At 49.4% G+C, this 16605-nt stretch overlaps 1 protein-coding gene across 2 annotated transcripts in view; it reads left to right on the top strand.

Annotated features, from left to right (window-relative positions):
- Positions 1-16605, top strand: part of LOC123757594 (protein wntless) — a 115866-nt gene that overhangs the window by 32545 nt on the left and 66716 nt on the right. For both annotated transcript variants that reach the window (XM_069329489.1, XM_045741387.2), the window contains one exon: positions 8284-8461. In XM_069329489.1, coding sequence (XP_069185590.1) covers positions 8284-8461 — 178 coding nt within the window. The remainder of the gene's footprint in view (positions 1-8283; positions 8462-16605) is intronic.

The following is a 16605-nucleotide window of genomic DNA, read 5'->3' as shown; positions in this document are numbered from 1 at the left end:
AAGTACTGTGTATACATTTTGTGTGTAATTGCCTAATTAATTATTTAACTACAGGTAAGTAGTTACAGGATGAGAGCCATGCTCGTGGTATCCCGTCTTCCCAGTACTCTTCGTCATGTAACACTTTGAAACTACTGAAAATTAATATTTTTCTGGGGGGAGCCCCGGAGCTTACTAGGCTAATGTCAGACTTTGGCATCAGTCATGTGTATAGAGTTCAATTTGCCTACCGGGGACCACGAGCCAGAACCTGGCCCCCTCAGAAGAGACAATGGGAGCAATGGCCTATAGAAACCCCAGTGTGGTTGGAAGCATTCTATGTCTGCCATCGACCCGGTCAGGCACCCAGAAAGGTAAGCATCCCAAACCCCTATTCTGGTGAAAAAATTGCTACTAAAAGCCGAACAAATGGATAGAACTCCCCTAAACGAAACGAGCAAACGGTCATGACGTCACACATCTCTGCGCCGCTGTCTGTGCAGCTCCCCCCCCCCCCTCCTGTGAGGGGGAAAGGGGGAGACCCAGACCCCACATGCTGGCTATCCACCCTTAGTTCTCAGGCTTATGCTAGAGGCAGTGGTCGTGTGCTTGGCTCCAGCGTTTTTCAGCACTGTACTTAGTGTGTGGGTAGCTGTCTTCCAGGGGTGCGAGAGTAAGGAGTTATTCTACGGTACTCAGGCTGCATGCGCCTAGGGTTACCGTACCTAGGTGCCCTGTAAGTACTGCCCTTGGAGCTTGGGGCTGTAACACGGGTGAGTTCCGTTCCTACTTTTAATCTGCTTATACCTTCGCCCTGTCTTTAATCTTTATTCACTTCCTCAAACCAAGGGACCCCCCAGAGCTATACTTGAGCTGACCCCACGCCACGTGGTCTTAAGCCGCTTGACCGACTTGAGATTCTACAACCCTATGACGTGAAAACAGACTTCTAGCAAAACTCTAGAATCGCCTTGCGCTGCCACCACCAGACCATGACCGAGGTCTGGATCGATCATGCTAACTCATAAACCTTGGGGCTTGATCCCCACTAGTAATATATGAATTGAATTTTATGTTAAGTGTGGAATTATTAAAAACAAAAGGGATAATGAATTCTTATTTGGTGTAAGCATCTGCGGCCCAACTCAACTCGGCCTCTTAGGCTACCCACATGGTCCGGAACAATGTAAATAAATTACATAAAATGGAAATTAATAAAAAGACAATTTACTAGCTAAATGGTTTATTCAAAACTAAACAAAATCTAAAATCAAAGCACTCCCTAAACTGAACACTCCCTGACGTGAAAAGCAATGAATTGAACTAATTTCCTATATCAACTCTACCTTCTTTATGCGACCAGCTCGGTGGACTGCCGATCTTGGGGAGAGGTGGAGTGGCCACCTTCCCGAGCTGTTCCTGGCACCACACTGTCTTCCCTCGCCCTGCTCCACACAGAAGCCAGAGCAGGGTATTCTTCCGCCTAGTTTACTAAGTTACTAGCAAGGTTTAAGTTGAACAACTAATCTTTGTTGCACTGACTGACCCAGATTGGTTGAATTCTTTTAACTGAAGTTAATTACACAAGCATCTAGGGAAGAGCTATTTCCGTTTACAAAATGGCTATTTGACCTTTGAGAAAATACCAAAAATATGGAGCTTTGGTGACCCTTGTGACCTCAGGTCGGCCAAATTGTTCCGCGCCAACGTCTAGTCCCGCTAGTGACGTCACTGATGGTGACTTAACTCATTATCCTGACAATTAGGATCCTCTCGATACTATAAACAGTAATGCTATAAAGTTTGAATGAAGACTAATTTCTCAAAATTCCTAAATAATGTGGAATAATTCATTATACAAAACTGTGAACAAAGGCGCCAGTTATTTCCACCGCCAATCCCCAGGGGATGCGGCCTTGCTTGGGTCAGGTCCTTACACGTGGTTCCAACCTTCCCACTCTCTCATACAATTATTCATTTTAAAACAGCTTCAGTTGTTACAGGGCCACCTTCCACGAGTTCCTCGGGGTTTGCCTCTGCTAGGCCGTCTGACTGCTCGGTTTTTTGGCTGCCCTTTGGGTGCTTAGGGGTTTTGTCTTCCTTGTTTACCTTAGGGCAAGAGGCAGTTTGCACTGGTGGGATGCAGAGTGCTGCGCAGCTTGTTGTCACCATTCACGGTGGCCAGTTCTGTTCCTTGGGGTGCGTTGTCCTCTTGTGGGGTATTGTTTTTGTGCCTTGTGGTGGATCTGCCTTGCTTTGCCCTTATTGGGCCTGACCTGTGCATAGTTATTCGTTGTTGCCCCCTGCTAGGTCCTGGTGAGTGTACACGTCCCTGGGGTTCAGCTTTTAGATTGTTGTTAGGTAGTTTTGGGCGCTGGTTAGCAGTACCCTGCCTGGGCTTACCTGGGCGCGAGTCCTCTTATAATAAGCGCTCAGGACCCTGGAAATCCCCTAGGGTGCACGTGGGTTCGATGGATGTGTCCCTGGAGCCTCCCCCTCCTCGCTTCTTGCGAGTTTGAGGGTTGCTCAGTCCCCCTTGACTCAGGGTGACCCTCATGGTTTTTGCCTCCGTCACGCTGCCTGTTGGGTCGGTGATACTTTTGACCCCGAGTCCAGTGAGTACTGCTGCTTGCTAGTGACTCAATTTACCCAGTCCAATGATGATCTTTTGCGGGTACAGGCGACACAGGCGTTGCATGCACATTTTAGGTTGTTGCAACGCGCTAGGTTGGTTGCTCACCCGGATGCCCCGAGGCTGCCCCGTTTTGCCATTAAGGACTTGGACTTGGGGGGTGGGGTTGGGTCAGTCCACTCCCCCTTGTCCTTTCCCTTCTGTGGTTTGTTCTGGTTCCCTCCCCCACCCCCCCGCCTTCTAGCTCCGAAGCGTCTGAGGGTTTCGGAATCGGGCAGGGTTTAGTTGGTCTTGAGTCTCGGGCGGTCTCAAGGGATGCCCCTTCCGGTGTGGCAACGGAGGCATTCGAGTCCAATCTCCCTGCCGAAGCCTCTGGGTCTGACCAGTGGGGCCCCCTTCTGTTCAGCTTACTTGGCTGTGTCGGTTTTTTTTATGTAGGGGCCGGTGCTCAGGGGATGACTCGGCCCCGGGTCCCGAGGAGGGGGATCCTGGGGCTGACTTGGGGACCTTGGGCCCCGAATGGGTTTTTCTACCCTCAGAATGGGGCATTTTTCTACCCCCCCCCCGCGTACGACTTGGATTTGGTGTCTGCCCCTCCCCGGGTTAGGTTCCGTGTCAACTTGGGAGCGTCGGTTCTGTCTTTCCGGAGGTTTTTTGCTTCCCACATCCAACCATCTGCGTTGCGGGCGGCCCTTGCAGCTTACCTCCTGCGTGACCAGGAGTACCCCTTAGTGATGAATATGTCGTCTTTCAGGTTTGGGACTTCGTTCTCTTTCTGGGTTTATCACAAGGTTCCGGAGTTGTCCTGGCTGGCGGACTGTCCTATCTTTGCCTTGGAAGCCTGGCATTCTTTCTGTCGTTCCCACAAGCTTGAGTGACGTGAGGTTTCTCCTGTGGTTCAGGTTTTCCTGGGTGGTGACCTTGAGCACCTTAATGAGTGCTTGTTTACTCTGGCCCTTTCCCGAAATGTTGGTATTCTGCAGCTCCATGTGCAGGTTCCCTCCCTTTCGGCTGCGCAGGTGGCCGAGGATATGCGTGCCAGGGGCCTCTTGGCTATGGCCTTGCGCTTCTTTTCCCTCCTGAAGCTGTCTTCGGACTGGCTTGGGGAGGACGTAGGGGTGCTCGGAGCCGTTCTGGGGTCCGTTGCCTTGGGCTCGGCTGCCTTGTTGAAGCTGTTTGCGCCAATCTTGCGGGATGGAGTTGTCCAGTTTTACGCTTCCTGGCTCACGTGTCGACAGGCAGTGCTGGCCTCTTCTTTGGAATTGGCCTGGGCTCTGGTTCTTAGGATTCTTTGCCTTTTTGTCCGTTGATTTTGGCTCCTGCGGCCATGGCGCAATATATACAGGCGGCCTCGGCAAGTTGTCTTCCGATGTCGGACTTGTTGGTTCTCCGGGGGTCCGGGGGGGGGGGGCTGGCATGACCAAGGGGTCGTACCAGGGCTCGGGGTTCCTCTCGACGTGATAGGCCACTGGTGCCAGGTTCGGGCTTGGCTCCATCTTCGGATCCACCTTCGGCTGGTTGGCGCGGTGTTCGCCCTGTGCGGGGTTCTGGGTCTCGTAAGGGGCGCCGGCCCTTTCGTAGTTCGCACCATTGACAGGGCAATGGGGGGAGACGCTTGCGCTGTTCGCCCACGCCTGGTCCCACAATTTGTTGGCGTTTAGGGTCGTTTCCTTCGGCATGTGGTGGCGTTGGATGGCCCCTTCCCCTTTCGAGAATGCCGGGCTGACGGGGCAGGCTTCCTTTCCTGCGCTCTGTTGAGTTGTCTTGGAGTGGGTTCGCTTGGGCATCGTCGAAATGACGTCATCCCTCAGATGGATTTTTCCGACTGTTTCCGGTACTGAAACGGGACTGTGCAGATCTGCGATTCATTCAGGACTTGTCCCGTCTGAACCCTTGGGTTCATTGCCCCTCCTTTCGGATGACTACACTGTCTCTAGTTCGGCTCCTGTTGGAGCCGGGTTCTTGGATGGTGTCCCTGGACCTCTGGGACGCTTATTGGCACGTCCTGATTCATCCGGGGTTCAGGGGACTGGCTCGGGTTTGTTGTGGGGCATCACGGTTACCGCTTTCGTTGTCTCCCATTTGGGTTGAATCTGGCACCTCGCGTGTTCACACGCCTCACGCAGGTTATTGTGGCCCGTCTGCGTCTGTTAGGTGTTTTGGTGTTAGCATACCTTGACGACTGGCTGGTTTGGGCTCCCAGCTGGTCCAGTTGTCTGCTATCCAGGGATTTGGTTCTTTCCCAGCTTGCCGTGTTCAGGTTCTTGGTGAACTAGAGGAAGTCCCATCTGGTGCCTTCCCAGGTTTGGTCATGGTTGAGTCTTGTGTGTGATTCTTGGACCACTTCCTTGCCTCTTCCTCCGGAGTCTCTCCTTCGGGCTTGCATCTGTTTCTGGGGTCTCCCGGGTCGTCCGACGGTTGCCCGAGGGTTTGTGCAGAAGCCTGAACTTCGCGATGTTGGTCTACCTGCCGGGTCGGGTTTGGATTCGTTGGCTGTTCTGGTTCCTTCGGGGACGTCTTTTCCGCCTCTCTTGCGATCGCAAGGCTCAACCCCCAAGGGCGTTGCGTTGGCTGCTGTGTCGCCGGCTTCCTCTTCGGGTTTTTTGGGGTTCAGTGCCTTGGCGCCTGCTCGAGATGTTCACGGATGTGTTGTCTCTCGGCTGGGGCTTTGTAACCAGTGATCACCAGGCTGGCCAGGAACAGTGGGGTCCGTCCTTCCGTCGAGCCCACAGCACAGTGCGGGAGTGCGTGGTGTGGTTTGCACTTCGGAGTATTCGGGTCGTCTGTGGATCGACGATCCGGCTCTATTCGGACTGCTCCCCTGGGGTTCATTCGCTGAACCGAGGGGGTTCGATGCAGTCCTTGGTTCCTTGGTGCTGGTCGCTTCGGGTGATTCGTCTGCTGAATTCTTGGGGTTTGGCTCTCTTGGCAGTTCACATGCAGGGAGTGTCCAACGTCTTGGCCGACGGCCTGTCTCGTTTCGTTCCCCTCTCCATGGAATGGATGGTCAGCGCCGACTCCTTCTGTTGGCTCTGCCAGATGTTCGGGCGCCCCGAGATGGACCTCTTCGCATTGGCGTGGTCGCGGCGACTTTCCCGGTACGTAGCGCCCTTCCCTGATTGTGAGGCCATCGGGGTAGATGCCTTTTGGCAGAACTGGTCGAGGTGGGGGTTCCTGTACCTCTTTCCCCTGGTTCAGCTGTTGCTCCAGGTCCTGTCTTGCTTGGAGACCTATCAGGGGTGAGTAGTCCCCTTGGCCCCGTGGTGGCCAGCTCAACCGTGGTTTCAGGTGCTGCTTGCCCAGTGTCCGAAACCAGAGGTTTTCCCGCGGCTCCGCCTCTTCCAACAGATCGAACCGGTGCATCACGTGGCTGGTTCGATCTTCTCCTCGAGTCTTTGCGCATGATGTTTTGACTCGAGTTTATCATCTGGAAGCTACCTATGGTGATCAGGTAGCTTCCTTGTTAGTGTCTCACCTGCGGATTTCGTCTCGGTGGCAGTACAAAGTTTCCTGACGGTCCTTCTGTTTCTTCCTGCGTCTTCGTCGTTGTACTTCGCTTTCTGTTAGGGTGGTGTCCTTTCTCTCTTGGTTGTTCCAGAACCGTCACCTTATGCCAAACACTGTCACCTCATATCGTGCTGCGCTGGTGGAGCCGCTTCAGCTTGCTTTCGGTATTGATGTTACTTCTGCATTGTTTCACAAGCTGTCTCAGGCATTGTTTCACCTCTGGCCTGCTCATGCGCCGCCTGAGCCGTCCTCGTCATTGGACAGAGTGCTCTCTTATCTTTCTTCTCCTCGGTTTGTTGTGGCCCCTTCGGTTCCGGAATGTTTTTCGAAGGCTCTTTTTCTGTTGGCATTGGCCTTTGGGGGTCGGGTTGGTGAGCTTCATGCTCTCCTTTGGTACAGGGATTTCTGGTCTTTCGGTCTTCGTGATGATTTTGTTCGTTTACAGCCGGCTCCTTCTTTTCTGGCGAAGAATGAGACTGCTGCTTTCCGGAGGTTCCCTGGGTTGTGGATGCTTGGTTGGTTAGGCCGGGGGTGCATCATGTTTTGTGTCCAGTTGCAGCTCTTCGCTGTTATTTGCGCGCCATGGCTTCTGTGTCTGGGGACGCACTTTGGGTTGATCCGATTTCCCTTCTTCCCTGTTCGTGGGTACGGGTCTCCCAGGTCATCCACAGAGTTATTAAGGCTAGCCAGCCTGCGGTCTATCCCCCGTGCCCATGACGTTCGTAAGTTCGCTGCTCTTGCTGCCGTCTTTGGCAACACGTCGTGGGCTGACATTCGGACGCAGGATTTTTGGCGGTCGAACAGGGTCCTGGCTTATGAACTTCCCTGGGCCTAGTCGGGCCTGTGTCGCTTTGGGTCGGCAGTTGCAGCCAGTTGTCTCAACTTTGAGTTGAGGAGTGAGCGATGACTGCCAGCCAGGTAAGTCCCTATGTTTTTCGTCTGTGGGTAGTTAGCTCCAGGGAGCCGATGGGGCTCCCCCCAGAAAATCAGCTTGAATGTAATGAAACGCCATTTTCTGAGTGAGACCCGGAGGCTCCCCGGCATCCCTCCCTCCCTCCGGTTAGGGGTTTTTCGTGTGTTTCGACATCCAGCCTAAGAACTAAGAGTGGATAGCCGGCATATGGGGTCTGGGGCTCCCCCTTCCCCCTCCCGGGGAGGGGGGAGCTGCGCAGACAGCGGCGTGGCAATCTGTGATGTCATGATCGCTTGCTCGTTTCATTTAGGGGAGTTCTATCCATTTGTTCGGCTTTTGATAGCAATTTTTTCACGCGAATAGGGGTTTGTTTTGGGATGCTTACTTTTCTGGGTGCCTGACCCAGTTGATGGCAGACAAGGAATGCTTCCAACCACACGGGGGTTTCTATAGGCCATTGCTTCCCTTGCCTCTTCTGAGGGGGCCAGGTTCTGGCTCATGGTCCCTGGTAGGCCCATTGAACTCCATACACATGACTGATGCCAAAGTCTGATATTAGCATCAGCCTAGTAAGCTCCGGGGGGCCTCCGGGTCTCACCCAGAAAATGGCGTTTCATTACATTCAACGCTGGTTTTTTGAACGGTCAGCTTTTTATTAAATAATTTTATATTAATTAAATGGGTATGGTTGTTAAGAAATTCGAGGGATGGCAGTGCATGCCATATGCTGGTAAAATTTGTTGACATGCCAGTCTGGGCACACAATACGTTGGTTTGCCTTCTCTTCCCTAGGCTCTCGTGGGGTCTCGGTGGCCAGGTGTGTACCCTAAGGCTTTGTAATGTCAAGGTTACAGCTATGGGGAGCTACTGAGTGGCCCACTAGAAAGAGGCATCCCATTGCATTCAACACTGTATTTGTATATCTGTGAGATTAGAGCAACTCTTGAAATGTTTGGGTGAAAGTGTTTTATTCTTATTGTTATAGCCACATTATAATGATAAAGTAGGTTTTTAAATATTTTACCCAAAATTATAACTACAAGTACAGTACATTAGAATAAGAACGATGCAGTGAAACTGAACTTTGTGTTTTGGTATATATATACAACACACAATCAGTGCTAATGTAGTTAGAACCCAAAGTTGAACTAAAATTCAGTAATGATTAACTTTACTGTATGCTAGAGAAAACCATACATTATGTTGAGAGAGTAGCAATAATGCTGGTAATTGGTAGTGTTTGTATTTACAGTTTATCAGCCAGGATGGACATTACACGAAGGTACTTGTGGCACTTCAAACAGTGTTCTTTCCAGCAGTAGTGACATTGCTGGCTTGGTATATCCGTCTTCTCTGGCAACTATGCTGGTCCTTCACGTACTTTCAGATTATGCTTCTATTTCTGGCTGTGGCTCTTCTGCTCATAAACTGTGAGTACTTCGTAACCCTCATGTAAAGATTTTAGTTAACATATTTTCCCTTTCATGGAGTAGACAGGCATCAGCCTTAAAAAAATAGGGAAGGCAATACATTTTGGAAAAAGACTGTTAGGGGTTCAAAATTTCACCCTTTTCATTCACCATATCATCTATACTATATATTGTACTGTACTTCAACATCACAATATCTGCACTATCACACTCCAGCAAAACATTCATAGCAGCACCATACCTTTCCATGTGACTAGGTCAAAAGTGCTTCCCATGGGTTGTCATTTAAAAATGTCAAATATCAAACATTCTTTACCTCGGAAAATTTATTACATCAAGTCTTATACTCTACCAGTGCTTGAGTGAGAGTTGTTCACTTAATCCTCACTTCTTTGTACATTTTACTGTACATCTATTTATCATGTCTTTCTGCCCTCTTGGCCTTCCTCTTCCTTATACAGTACTTGCTAATTTACTATAATATACACCTCACCACTCTATGATCCTTTCATTCAATATGACCAAACCCTCTCAAGACACTCCTCAGTTTTATGATTTGTTGACTTTTGCATTTATTGTATCTATATTTTCAGTCTTTACTTTATCATAACACAACAAATACATCTCACATTGTTCCCTTCAACAGCTGTAATTCTTGATGTTTCATGCTACACCAGCATCTTAAGACTTAAGAATAAGGGCCAATTCTACCACTTTGTGCAACCCTCTTTATTCATTGTGTCAAGGGACAGGAAGCCAGAGTGTATTCATTCACATTAGGCTTATTTTGAGGTCCCTCCATCCCCCCCTAGGTCGAATAACTCACACTGCCCAGGATGCAACCCCACAACAACCTGACTAACTCCTGAGTACCTACTTACTGCTAGCTAAACAGGAACACTGGGTGATTAGGAAATGCATCCAACCATTTTTGTTCCACCCAGGATTCAAACCCAGAAATCTTGATTGTGCGTTGAGAACAAATCTGACTGTACTACTGGGACACTCTCTTACTTGCTTCTCGTTTTTACGTTTTTTTTTTTTTTTTTTTTTTTTTTTTTTGCTGCCCTTTTTTTCTGTGGGGAGTCCCTACGGCTCCCTGGAGCTTATCGGGCTAATGTATGCTATATTAGAGCAGGACATTAGCTAAGGAGTTCAGACCTATCATGGACTAGCACCAGAATCTGGCCCCTTCAGAGAGGTTTCAGGGAGCAGTGGCCCTGAAAAACCCCCTTGTGGTTGGGGTTTTCCTTATCTGCCATCGACCGAGGTTGGGCACCCAGAAAGGTAGGCATAACAAAACAAACCCGACATGGTAAAAAACTAAAACAGAAAACTGAACAGAGAGGTAGAAACTCACTACAATCCCAAGTAAACAAGCAAACATCACACTTTACTGCCGCGCTAATCGTCCATGCAGCCACCCCCCTGAGAGGGGGAGGGGGGCGCCCCAGACCTCACCGCTTCAGCTGCCTAGCCATCAGTTCGTAAGCTAATGTCAACCGGGACAGACGCTTCTCTGGCCTCAGTTTCCTAGGCGGTGTTTGTTCACTACCGTGTGTTGTGCGGTGGCCAGGTGTTCCTCATCAGTGCCGGGACTGCATGCACTTAGGGGCTTCCTTCCCTAAGCGCCCTGTGAGTACTGCTCCTGCGTGACAGGGTTATCTTCCCTGGGGCGTTCGGGAACCATTCCCGTAGAGGTTCTTGTTGCTCAGCATTTGCCTCGCCCTTGGGGCCAGCTGGGGCTTGGGGTCCCTTGTTTGGCCCTGGGTAGGGATTGGTATTGTGCTGGTTAGGGCATCAAGGTGTTGCGCAACCTGCCACCTACACGGCAACCGGTTCCTGTTGCCTCTGGGGACGGTGTACTTTTGCGGGGTTTTAAGGTTTTAATTTTGTTTTTATTTTCGTTTGCCTGGTGGGGGTCGGCCTAGTGTGGCTATAGTTCCACTGGTAGTGTTTGGTGGCCCTCTGCTAGGCCCCCGTGATTGTACACATCGCAGGGGTTTTCAGTGTTGTCCTCTACCCCTTGTTAGTTTTGGGTTTTAACCGGTTAGCAACACCTTGCCCGGGCTTCCCATAGTTGTTACCATACAGGCCCTGGAAAACCCTGTCGAGGCTCGTTGGACCATTGAATGTGTCTTCCGGGTTCCAACCCGTCTTGTGCGGGTTCGTTGGTTGCTGTGCCCTTGTCTCCAGGTAACAGTCGCCACTTTTACCTCCGTCATACTGCCTGTTGGATCACTGACACCTTGACCCGGAGTCTTGTGAGTTGTGTTCTCTGCTTGTTTTCCAGTACTCTCCTGATGTTATTACTGTTCAGTGTACAGGCGGCATCTGCGTTGCAAGCTTGGTTTAGGTTGCTCCAATGCGCTAGGTTGGTTTCCCAATCGGTTGCCCCGGGGCTGCCCTGTTTTGGTTAGGTGCTGTTCGCTCTTTTCCCTCCATGTTCCCGGCTCCTGACCGTCTGCGGGTTTCGGGGTCAGGGCGGGGTTTAGTTGGGGCCGAGACTCGGGCGGTTTCAGGGGCTGCCCCGTTCGGATTGGGACAGAAGTTTTCGAGCCTGTTCCTCCTGCCAAGGCTTCTGGATCTTACCAGCAGCCCTTTCTTGCTGCCTTTCCTCTGGACTCTTCCTTTTCTTTAAGGGCAGAGAGCATGGAGGACTGTTCTGCATTGGGGCCTCTGTTGCGGGTTCCCGGGGCTGTGGGGGATGCTTGCTAGCAGTTCTGGGGCAGTTGCCTCTGCCTGGGTTTTCTGCTTCTGGGCGGAGTTTTTCGTCCATCTAGCCTGCTTGCTTCCCACATATGCTGGTGTGTTTTCGTATCTATTGCATCGGTCATGGCCCCCTGTTTCTGGTGGCCATTTTCTTCTGCGATTTCTTGGCATGGTCACCAGAGCAGTGCTGTGGTTTGTTTACATGCGTCTGGGTGTGCAAGTGAGCGTCTTGGGTGAGTTTTTCACCTCTTTCAGGGATTATATTCTCCGGTTGCCGTTTCTTTGCTTTTCTGGTGTTTTCTGCCCGTCTTCTGTTCCTCTGGCAACGCCTGGGTGTTGGTTTTTACACCGGTTTTTCCGTTTCCTGTCTGTTTTGGGTCTGGGCCCAAGGGTTTGGGCTCAGTGTCCGTGTCTGTTTATGCTTGCTCCCACACCTTGTCCCTCGGTTTTCGGTCTGTTTTGGCCATTTTCTTGGGGGTTCTGTCTGGGGCTGTGCTTTGCCTTTCTGTCGTGTATTTCCGCCGGCAAATGTGGTAGTTTGGGCTCTCCCGGGTTCGATTCCGGGTTCCTTTGTGTTTTTTAGTTTCGTTCCGGAGGTTTCTTCCTCTTGGGGCCCCCCTTTATGGGTTCAGGGGGCTTTGTTTCCTTGTGTGTGACCTGGTTCTGCCTTCTGGGGTTCCCAGGGTCTTCCTGACTTGCAGGCTAATCTTTTTGGGTCTTGGCATGTGTTGTGGTTGTGCCGGGGCCTTGGGTTTTGTTGTCGAGGTGGGCCTTTTGATGCAGTTTTGTGCTTTCTTTGTGCCTTCTTCTCCTGGCCAATGTGGTGCTCTCTACCCACTGAGCGGCAGCTTGTATTTTCTTTTCTTTATTTAATTTTCTTTTCTTTTCATATGTATGTATGTGTGTGCACATATATATGCATGTACATGTATGTATGTGTCTGCACATATATATGCATGTACATGTAATTACCTAAGTGTAGTTACAGGATGAGAGCTACGCTCGTGGTGTCCCGTCTTCCCAGCACTCTTTGTCATATAACGCTTTGAAACTACTGACGGTCTTGGCCTCCACCACCTTCTCACTTAACTTGTTCCAACCGTCTACCACTCTATTTGCGAAGGTGAATTTTCTTATATTTCTTCGGCATCTGTGTTTAGCTAGTTTAAATCTATGACCTCTTGTTCTTGAAGTGCCAGGTCTCAGGAAGTCTTCCCTGTCGATTTTATCAATTCCTGTTACTATTTTGTATGTAGTGATCATATCACCTCTTTTTCTTCTGTCTTCTAGTTTTGGCATGTTTAATGCTTCTAACCTCTCCTCGTAGCTCTTACCCTTCAGTTCTGGGAGCCACTTAGTAGCATATCTTTGCACCTTTTCCAGTTTGTTAATGTGCTTCTTAAGATATGGGCACCACACAACAGCTGCATATTCTAGCTTTGGCCTAACAAAAGTCATGAACAATTTCTTTAGTATATTGCCATCCATGTATTTAAATGCAATTCTGAAGTTAGAAAGCATAGCATAGGCTCCTTGCACAATATTCTTTATGTGGTCCTCAGGTGATAGTTTTCTATCTAGAACCACCCCTAGATCTCTTTCTTTATCAGAATTCTTTAAAGATTTCTCACATAATATATAGGTTGTGTGGGGCCTATGTTCTCCTATTCCACATTCCATAACATGACATTTATTAACATTAAATTCCATTTGCCAAGTGGTGCTCCATCTACTTATTTTGTCCAGGTCTTCTTGAAGGGCATGACAATCATCTAAATTTCTTATCCTTCCTATTATCTTAGCATCATCAGCAAACATGTTCATATAATTCTGTATACCAACTGGTAGATCATTTATGTACACAATAAACATCACTGGTGCAAGAACTGAACCCTGTGGTACTCCACTTGTGAAATTTCTCCATTCCGATACATTGCCTCTGATTACTGCCCTCATTTTTCTATCAGTCAGAAAATTTTTCATCCATGATAGAAGCTTACCTGTCACCCCTCCAATATTTTCCAGTTTCCAGAACAACCTCTTATGTGGAACTCTGTCGAAAGCCTTTTTTAGGTCCAGATAGATGCAGTCAACCCAACCATCTCTTTCCTGTAATATCTCTGTGGCTCGATCATAGAAACTGAGTAAATTCGATACACAGGATCTTCCAGATCGAAAACCATACTGTCTGTCTGATATTATATCATTTCTCTCTAGGTGTTCTACCCATTTAGTTTTGATTAGTTTTTCCAGTACTTTCACTATTACACTTGTCAATGATACAGGTCTATAATTGAGGGGCTCTTCCCTGCTGCCACTTTTGTAGATTGGAACTATGTTAGCCTGTTTCCACACGTCTGCTACGATTCCTGTACACAGGGATGCCTGAAAGATCAGGTGAAGTGGAATGCTGAGCTCAGATGCACGTTCTCTCAGAACCCATGGTGAAACGCCATCTGGGCCAGCTGCTTTGTTCTTACCGAGCTCCTTGAGCATTTTTTCCACTTCGTCTCTAGACACCTCTATGTGCTCTATGTTGTTCTCTGGAATTATTATTGTGTCTGGTTCCCTAAAGATTTCATTTTGTACAAACACACTTTGGAACTTTTCGTTTAGTGTTTCACACATTTCCTTTTCATCTTCCGTGAATATATTTCCCATTTTCAACCTCTGAATATTATCCTTTACCTGCAATTTGTTGTTTATGAATTTATAGAATAGACCTGATTCTGTTTTACATTTGTCTGCAATCCCTTTTTCAAAATTTCTTTCTGCCTCTCTCCTCACTGCCGTGTAGTTGTTTCTCGCATCTTTGTATCGCTGGTATGTTTGGGGGTTCGGCCTCTTCCTGTATTGATTCCATTTTTGTGTCTTTTGGTCTCTAGCCCTCTCGCAATTTCTATTGAACCAATCCTGTTTCCTAGTTCTGCATCTCTGTTTTGGTATAAATTTTTTTTGTGCCTTTATCATATATTTCACAAAACTTGACATACATCTCATTCACTTCCTTGCCTAGCATCAAATCTGTCCAATTATACTCACTAAAAAAATTTCTAAGGTCACCATAATATCCTCTCCTGAAGTCTGGTTTTTCAACTGCTTCAACCTCCTTATTTTCTTCCAGCTTATAACGCATTGCATACTTTATTCCCAAAAAGACATGGTCACTTTTACCCGAGGGAGGAAGGTACTGAATGTCAAATATCTCTTCCTCCTTCCTGGTAAATATCAAATCTAGCATGGAGGGAACGTCCCCTTCCCTCATCCTCGTAGCTTGTTTAACATGTTGATACAAGAATGTTTCCAAGATGAGGTCTACAAATTTACAGGTCCAAAAATCTTCTGTTTTAGCTTCATATGCTTCCCAGTCTATGGATTTCAAGTTGAAGTCACCGACTATCAACAGTCGTGATCTATCGTTATCCGCTCTCGCTATAATCTCTCTCATTATTGTTATAAGACCTTCACGTTTACTATCTAGCTCCTCCTTTGACCATGTGCTGCTTGGCGGTGGACTATATGCATTTATTATCATTAGTTTATCATCCTCATGGCAGATCTCTAGTGCTATTATGTCAACTTCTTGTGGATTCGTAGTCATTATTTCGTTCACCTTTAGGTGTTCTTTTACCAGCACAGCAACGCCACCGCCTTTCCTAATTTTTCTGTCCCGTCTCCAAATTGAGTAGCCCCTTGGGAATATGAATATGATATGTGTACACTTATGTGTGTTTGCATGTATGTGTGTGTACACATGTGTGTATGACCATGTACATACACACATGTGTATGTGCATGTACATACACACTTGTGTGTAATACACCTTGTGTGTAATACACCTTGTGTGTGTGTATTTATATATATGTATATACTTTTTCTCTCTGAAGGGGCTCCATTCCCTTCGCTGTTGACGGGGCGCTGGGGAAGCAGCTTGCTCTGTTGGCTGATGCTTGGTCCTGCAGTTAGTGGGTGTTTTTGGTTGTCTTCCGGCCTCTGGTGGCGGCGAACGGCTTCTCCCCCTTTGGGGGGTTTGGGGCTGGAGGGGTGGGCTTCTTCCCCTTCGCTTCATCATGTCATCTTGGTGGGTGCGTTTGGACGTGGTTGATCTGCCCCATCCATCCGGGGTCTGCTCTCGTCTCGTCGGTTTCGTCTGCTCTATGCAGGCACGGGCCTTGCGAATCTGCGGTTCTTCTGGACTAGTTCAGTCTGCACCCTGGATTCTTTGCCCTCTTCTGAGGACTGTTGTCTTCGGTCTGGCTAGTGTTGGGGCCGGGTGCCTGGATGGGGGTCCTGGACCTCCGGGTCATTTCTTGGGTACCTCTCCAGGGTTCCGGGACTGGCACAGTTGGTGGTGGGGCTTCAGGCTTGCCACTTTTGTTGCCTTCCCTAGTTTGTAATTGGCACTTGGTGTATTTACGCATCTTTACTGGATCTTGGTGCCCTGTATGTGTCTGCTCGGGATTTGGTGTCTGGCCTACCCCGACGACTGGCTGGTGTGGGCTCCCAGTCGGTCTGCTTGTCTGCTAGCCATGGGTGTGGTTCTTTCCAGATCGCCGGGTTCGGTTTCCTGGTGATCTGGAGGCCGTTTCATCTGTTTCCGTCCCAGGTTCGGACCTGGCTGGGTCTTGGTTAGGGCTCTTGGGCCGCACCTTGTCTTTCCCTCCAGAGGTGTTGCTGCGGCTGTGGTCCCGCCTTCAGCTGTTTACGAGGAGATCCCGGGTCGCTCGGCGGTTGCTCAAGCGGTTGTGCGGGAGTCTGAACTTCGGCGTGCTGGTCTGCCCGCAGAGTCGGGTTTGGCTTCGGTGTCTTGTTTTGATTCCTTCGGGGACTTCCCTTCCGCCTCTCTTGCAATTGTTGGGTTCGTCCTCTGGGGATCTTGTGAGAGTGCTGCGTCACCAGCTTCCTCTTTGGGGTTTTCGTGGATTCTGTGCCTTGGCACCTCCCCGAGCCTTTGCTCGGTGTGTTCACGGACGGGTCATCTCTCATCTGGGGCTTTGTGACCATTGCTTACCAGGTCGGTCGGGGATGGTGGGGTCTATCCATTCGTTGGGCTCGCAGCACAGTTCGGGAGTTCGTGGCTGTCTGGGGTGCGCTTCGGAGGGTTCGCGGTCACTCGGTACTCTACCATCCAGCTCCACTCGGACTGTTCTCTGATGGTTCATTGCCGGAACCACAGGGTTTCTCTTAGGTCTTTGACTTTTGGGGTTGGTCCCTTTGAGGGGCTCATTTGCTGGATTCTCGGGGTGTGGCTAGACATGCAGTTCATGTCCGAGGTGTGTCCTGCGTCCTGGCGGACAGCCTGTCTCGGTACCTTCCTCTGTTTGCGGATTGGCCAGTCATCGCCGACTCGTTTTGTTGGCTCTGCCGGACGTATGGACTCCTGGCCGTGGACATCTTCGCGTCGGCATGGTCTTGGCATCTCCCATTCTATG

This window comes from Procambarus clarkii, chromosome 22 (genome assembly GCF_040958095.1).
Source record: "Procambarus clarkii isolate CNS0578487 chromosome 22, FALCON_Pclarkii_2.0, whole genome shotgun sequence".
In the NCBI taxonomy this organism is placed as follows: Eukaryota; Metazoa; Arthropoda; class Malacostraca; order Decapoda; family Cambaridae; genus Procambarus; species Procambarus clarkii.
This window is presented reverse-complemented; position numbering and strand designations above follow the sequence as displayed.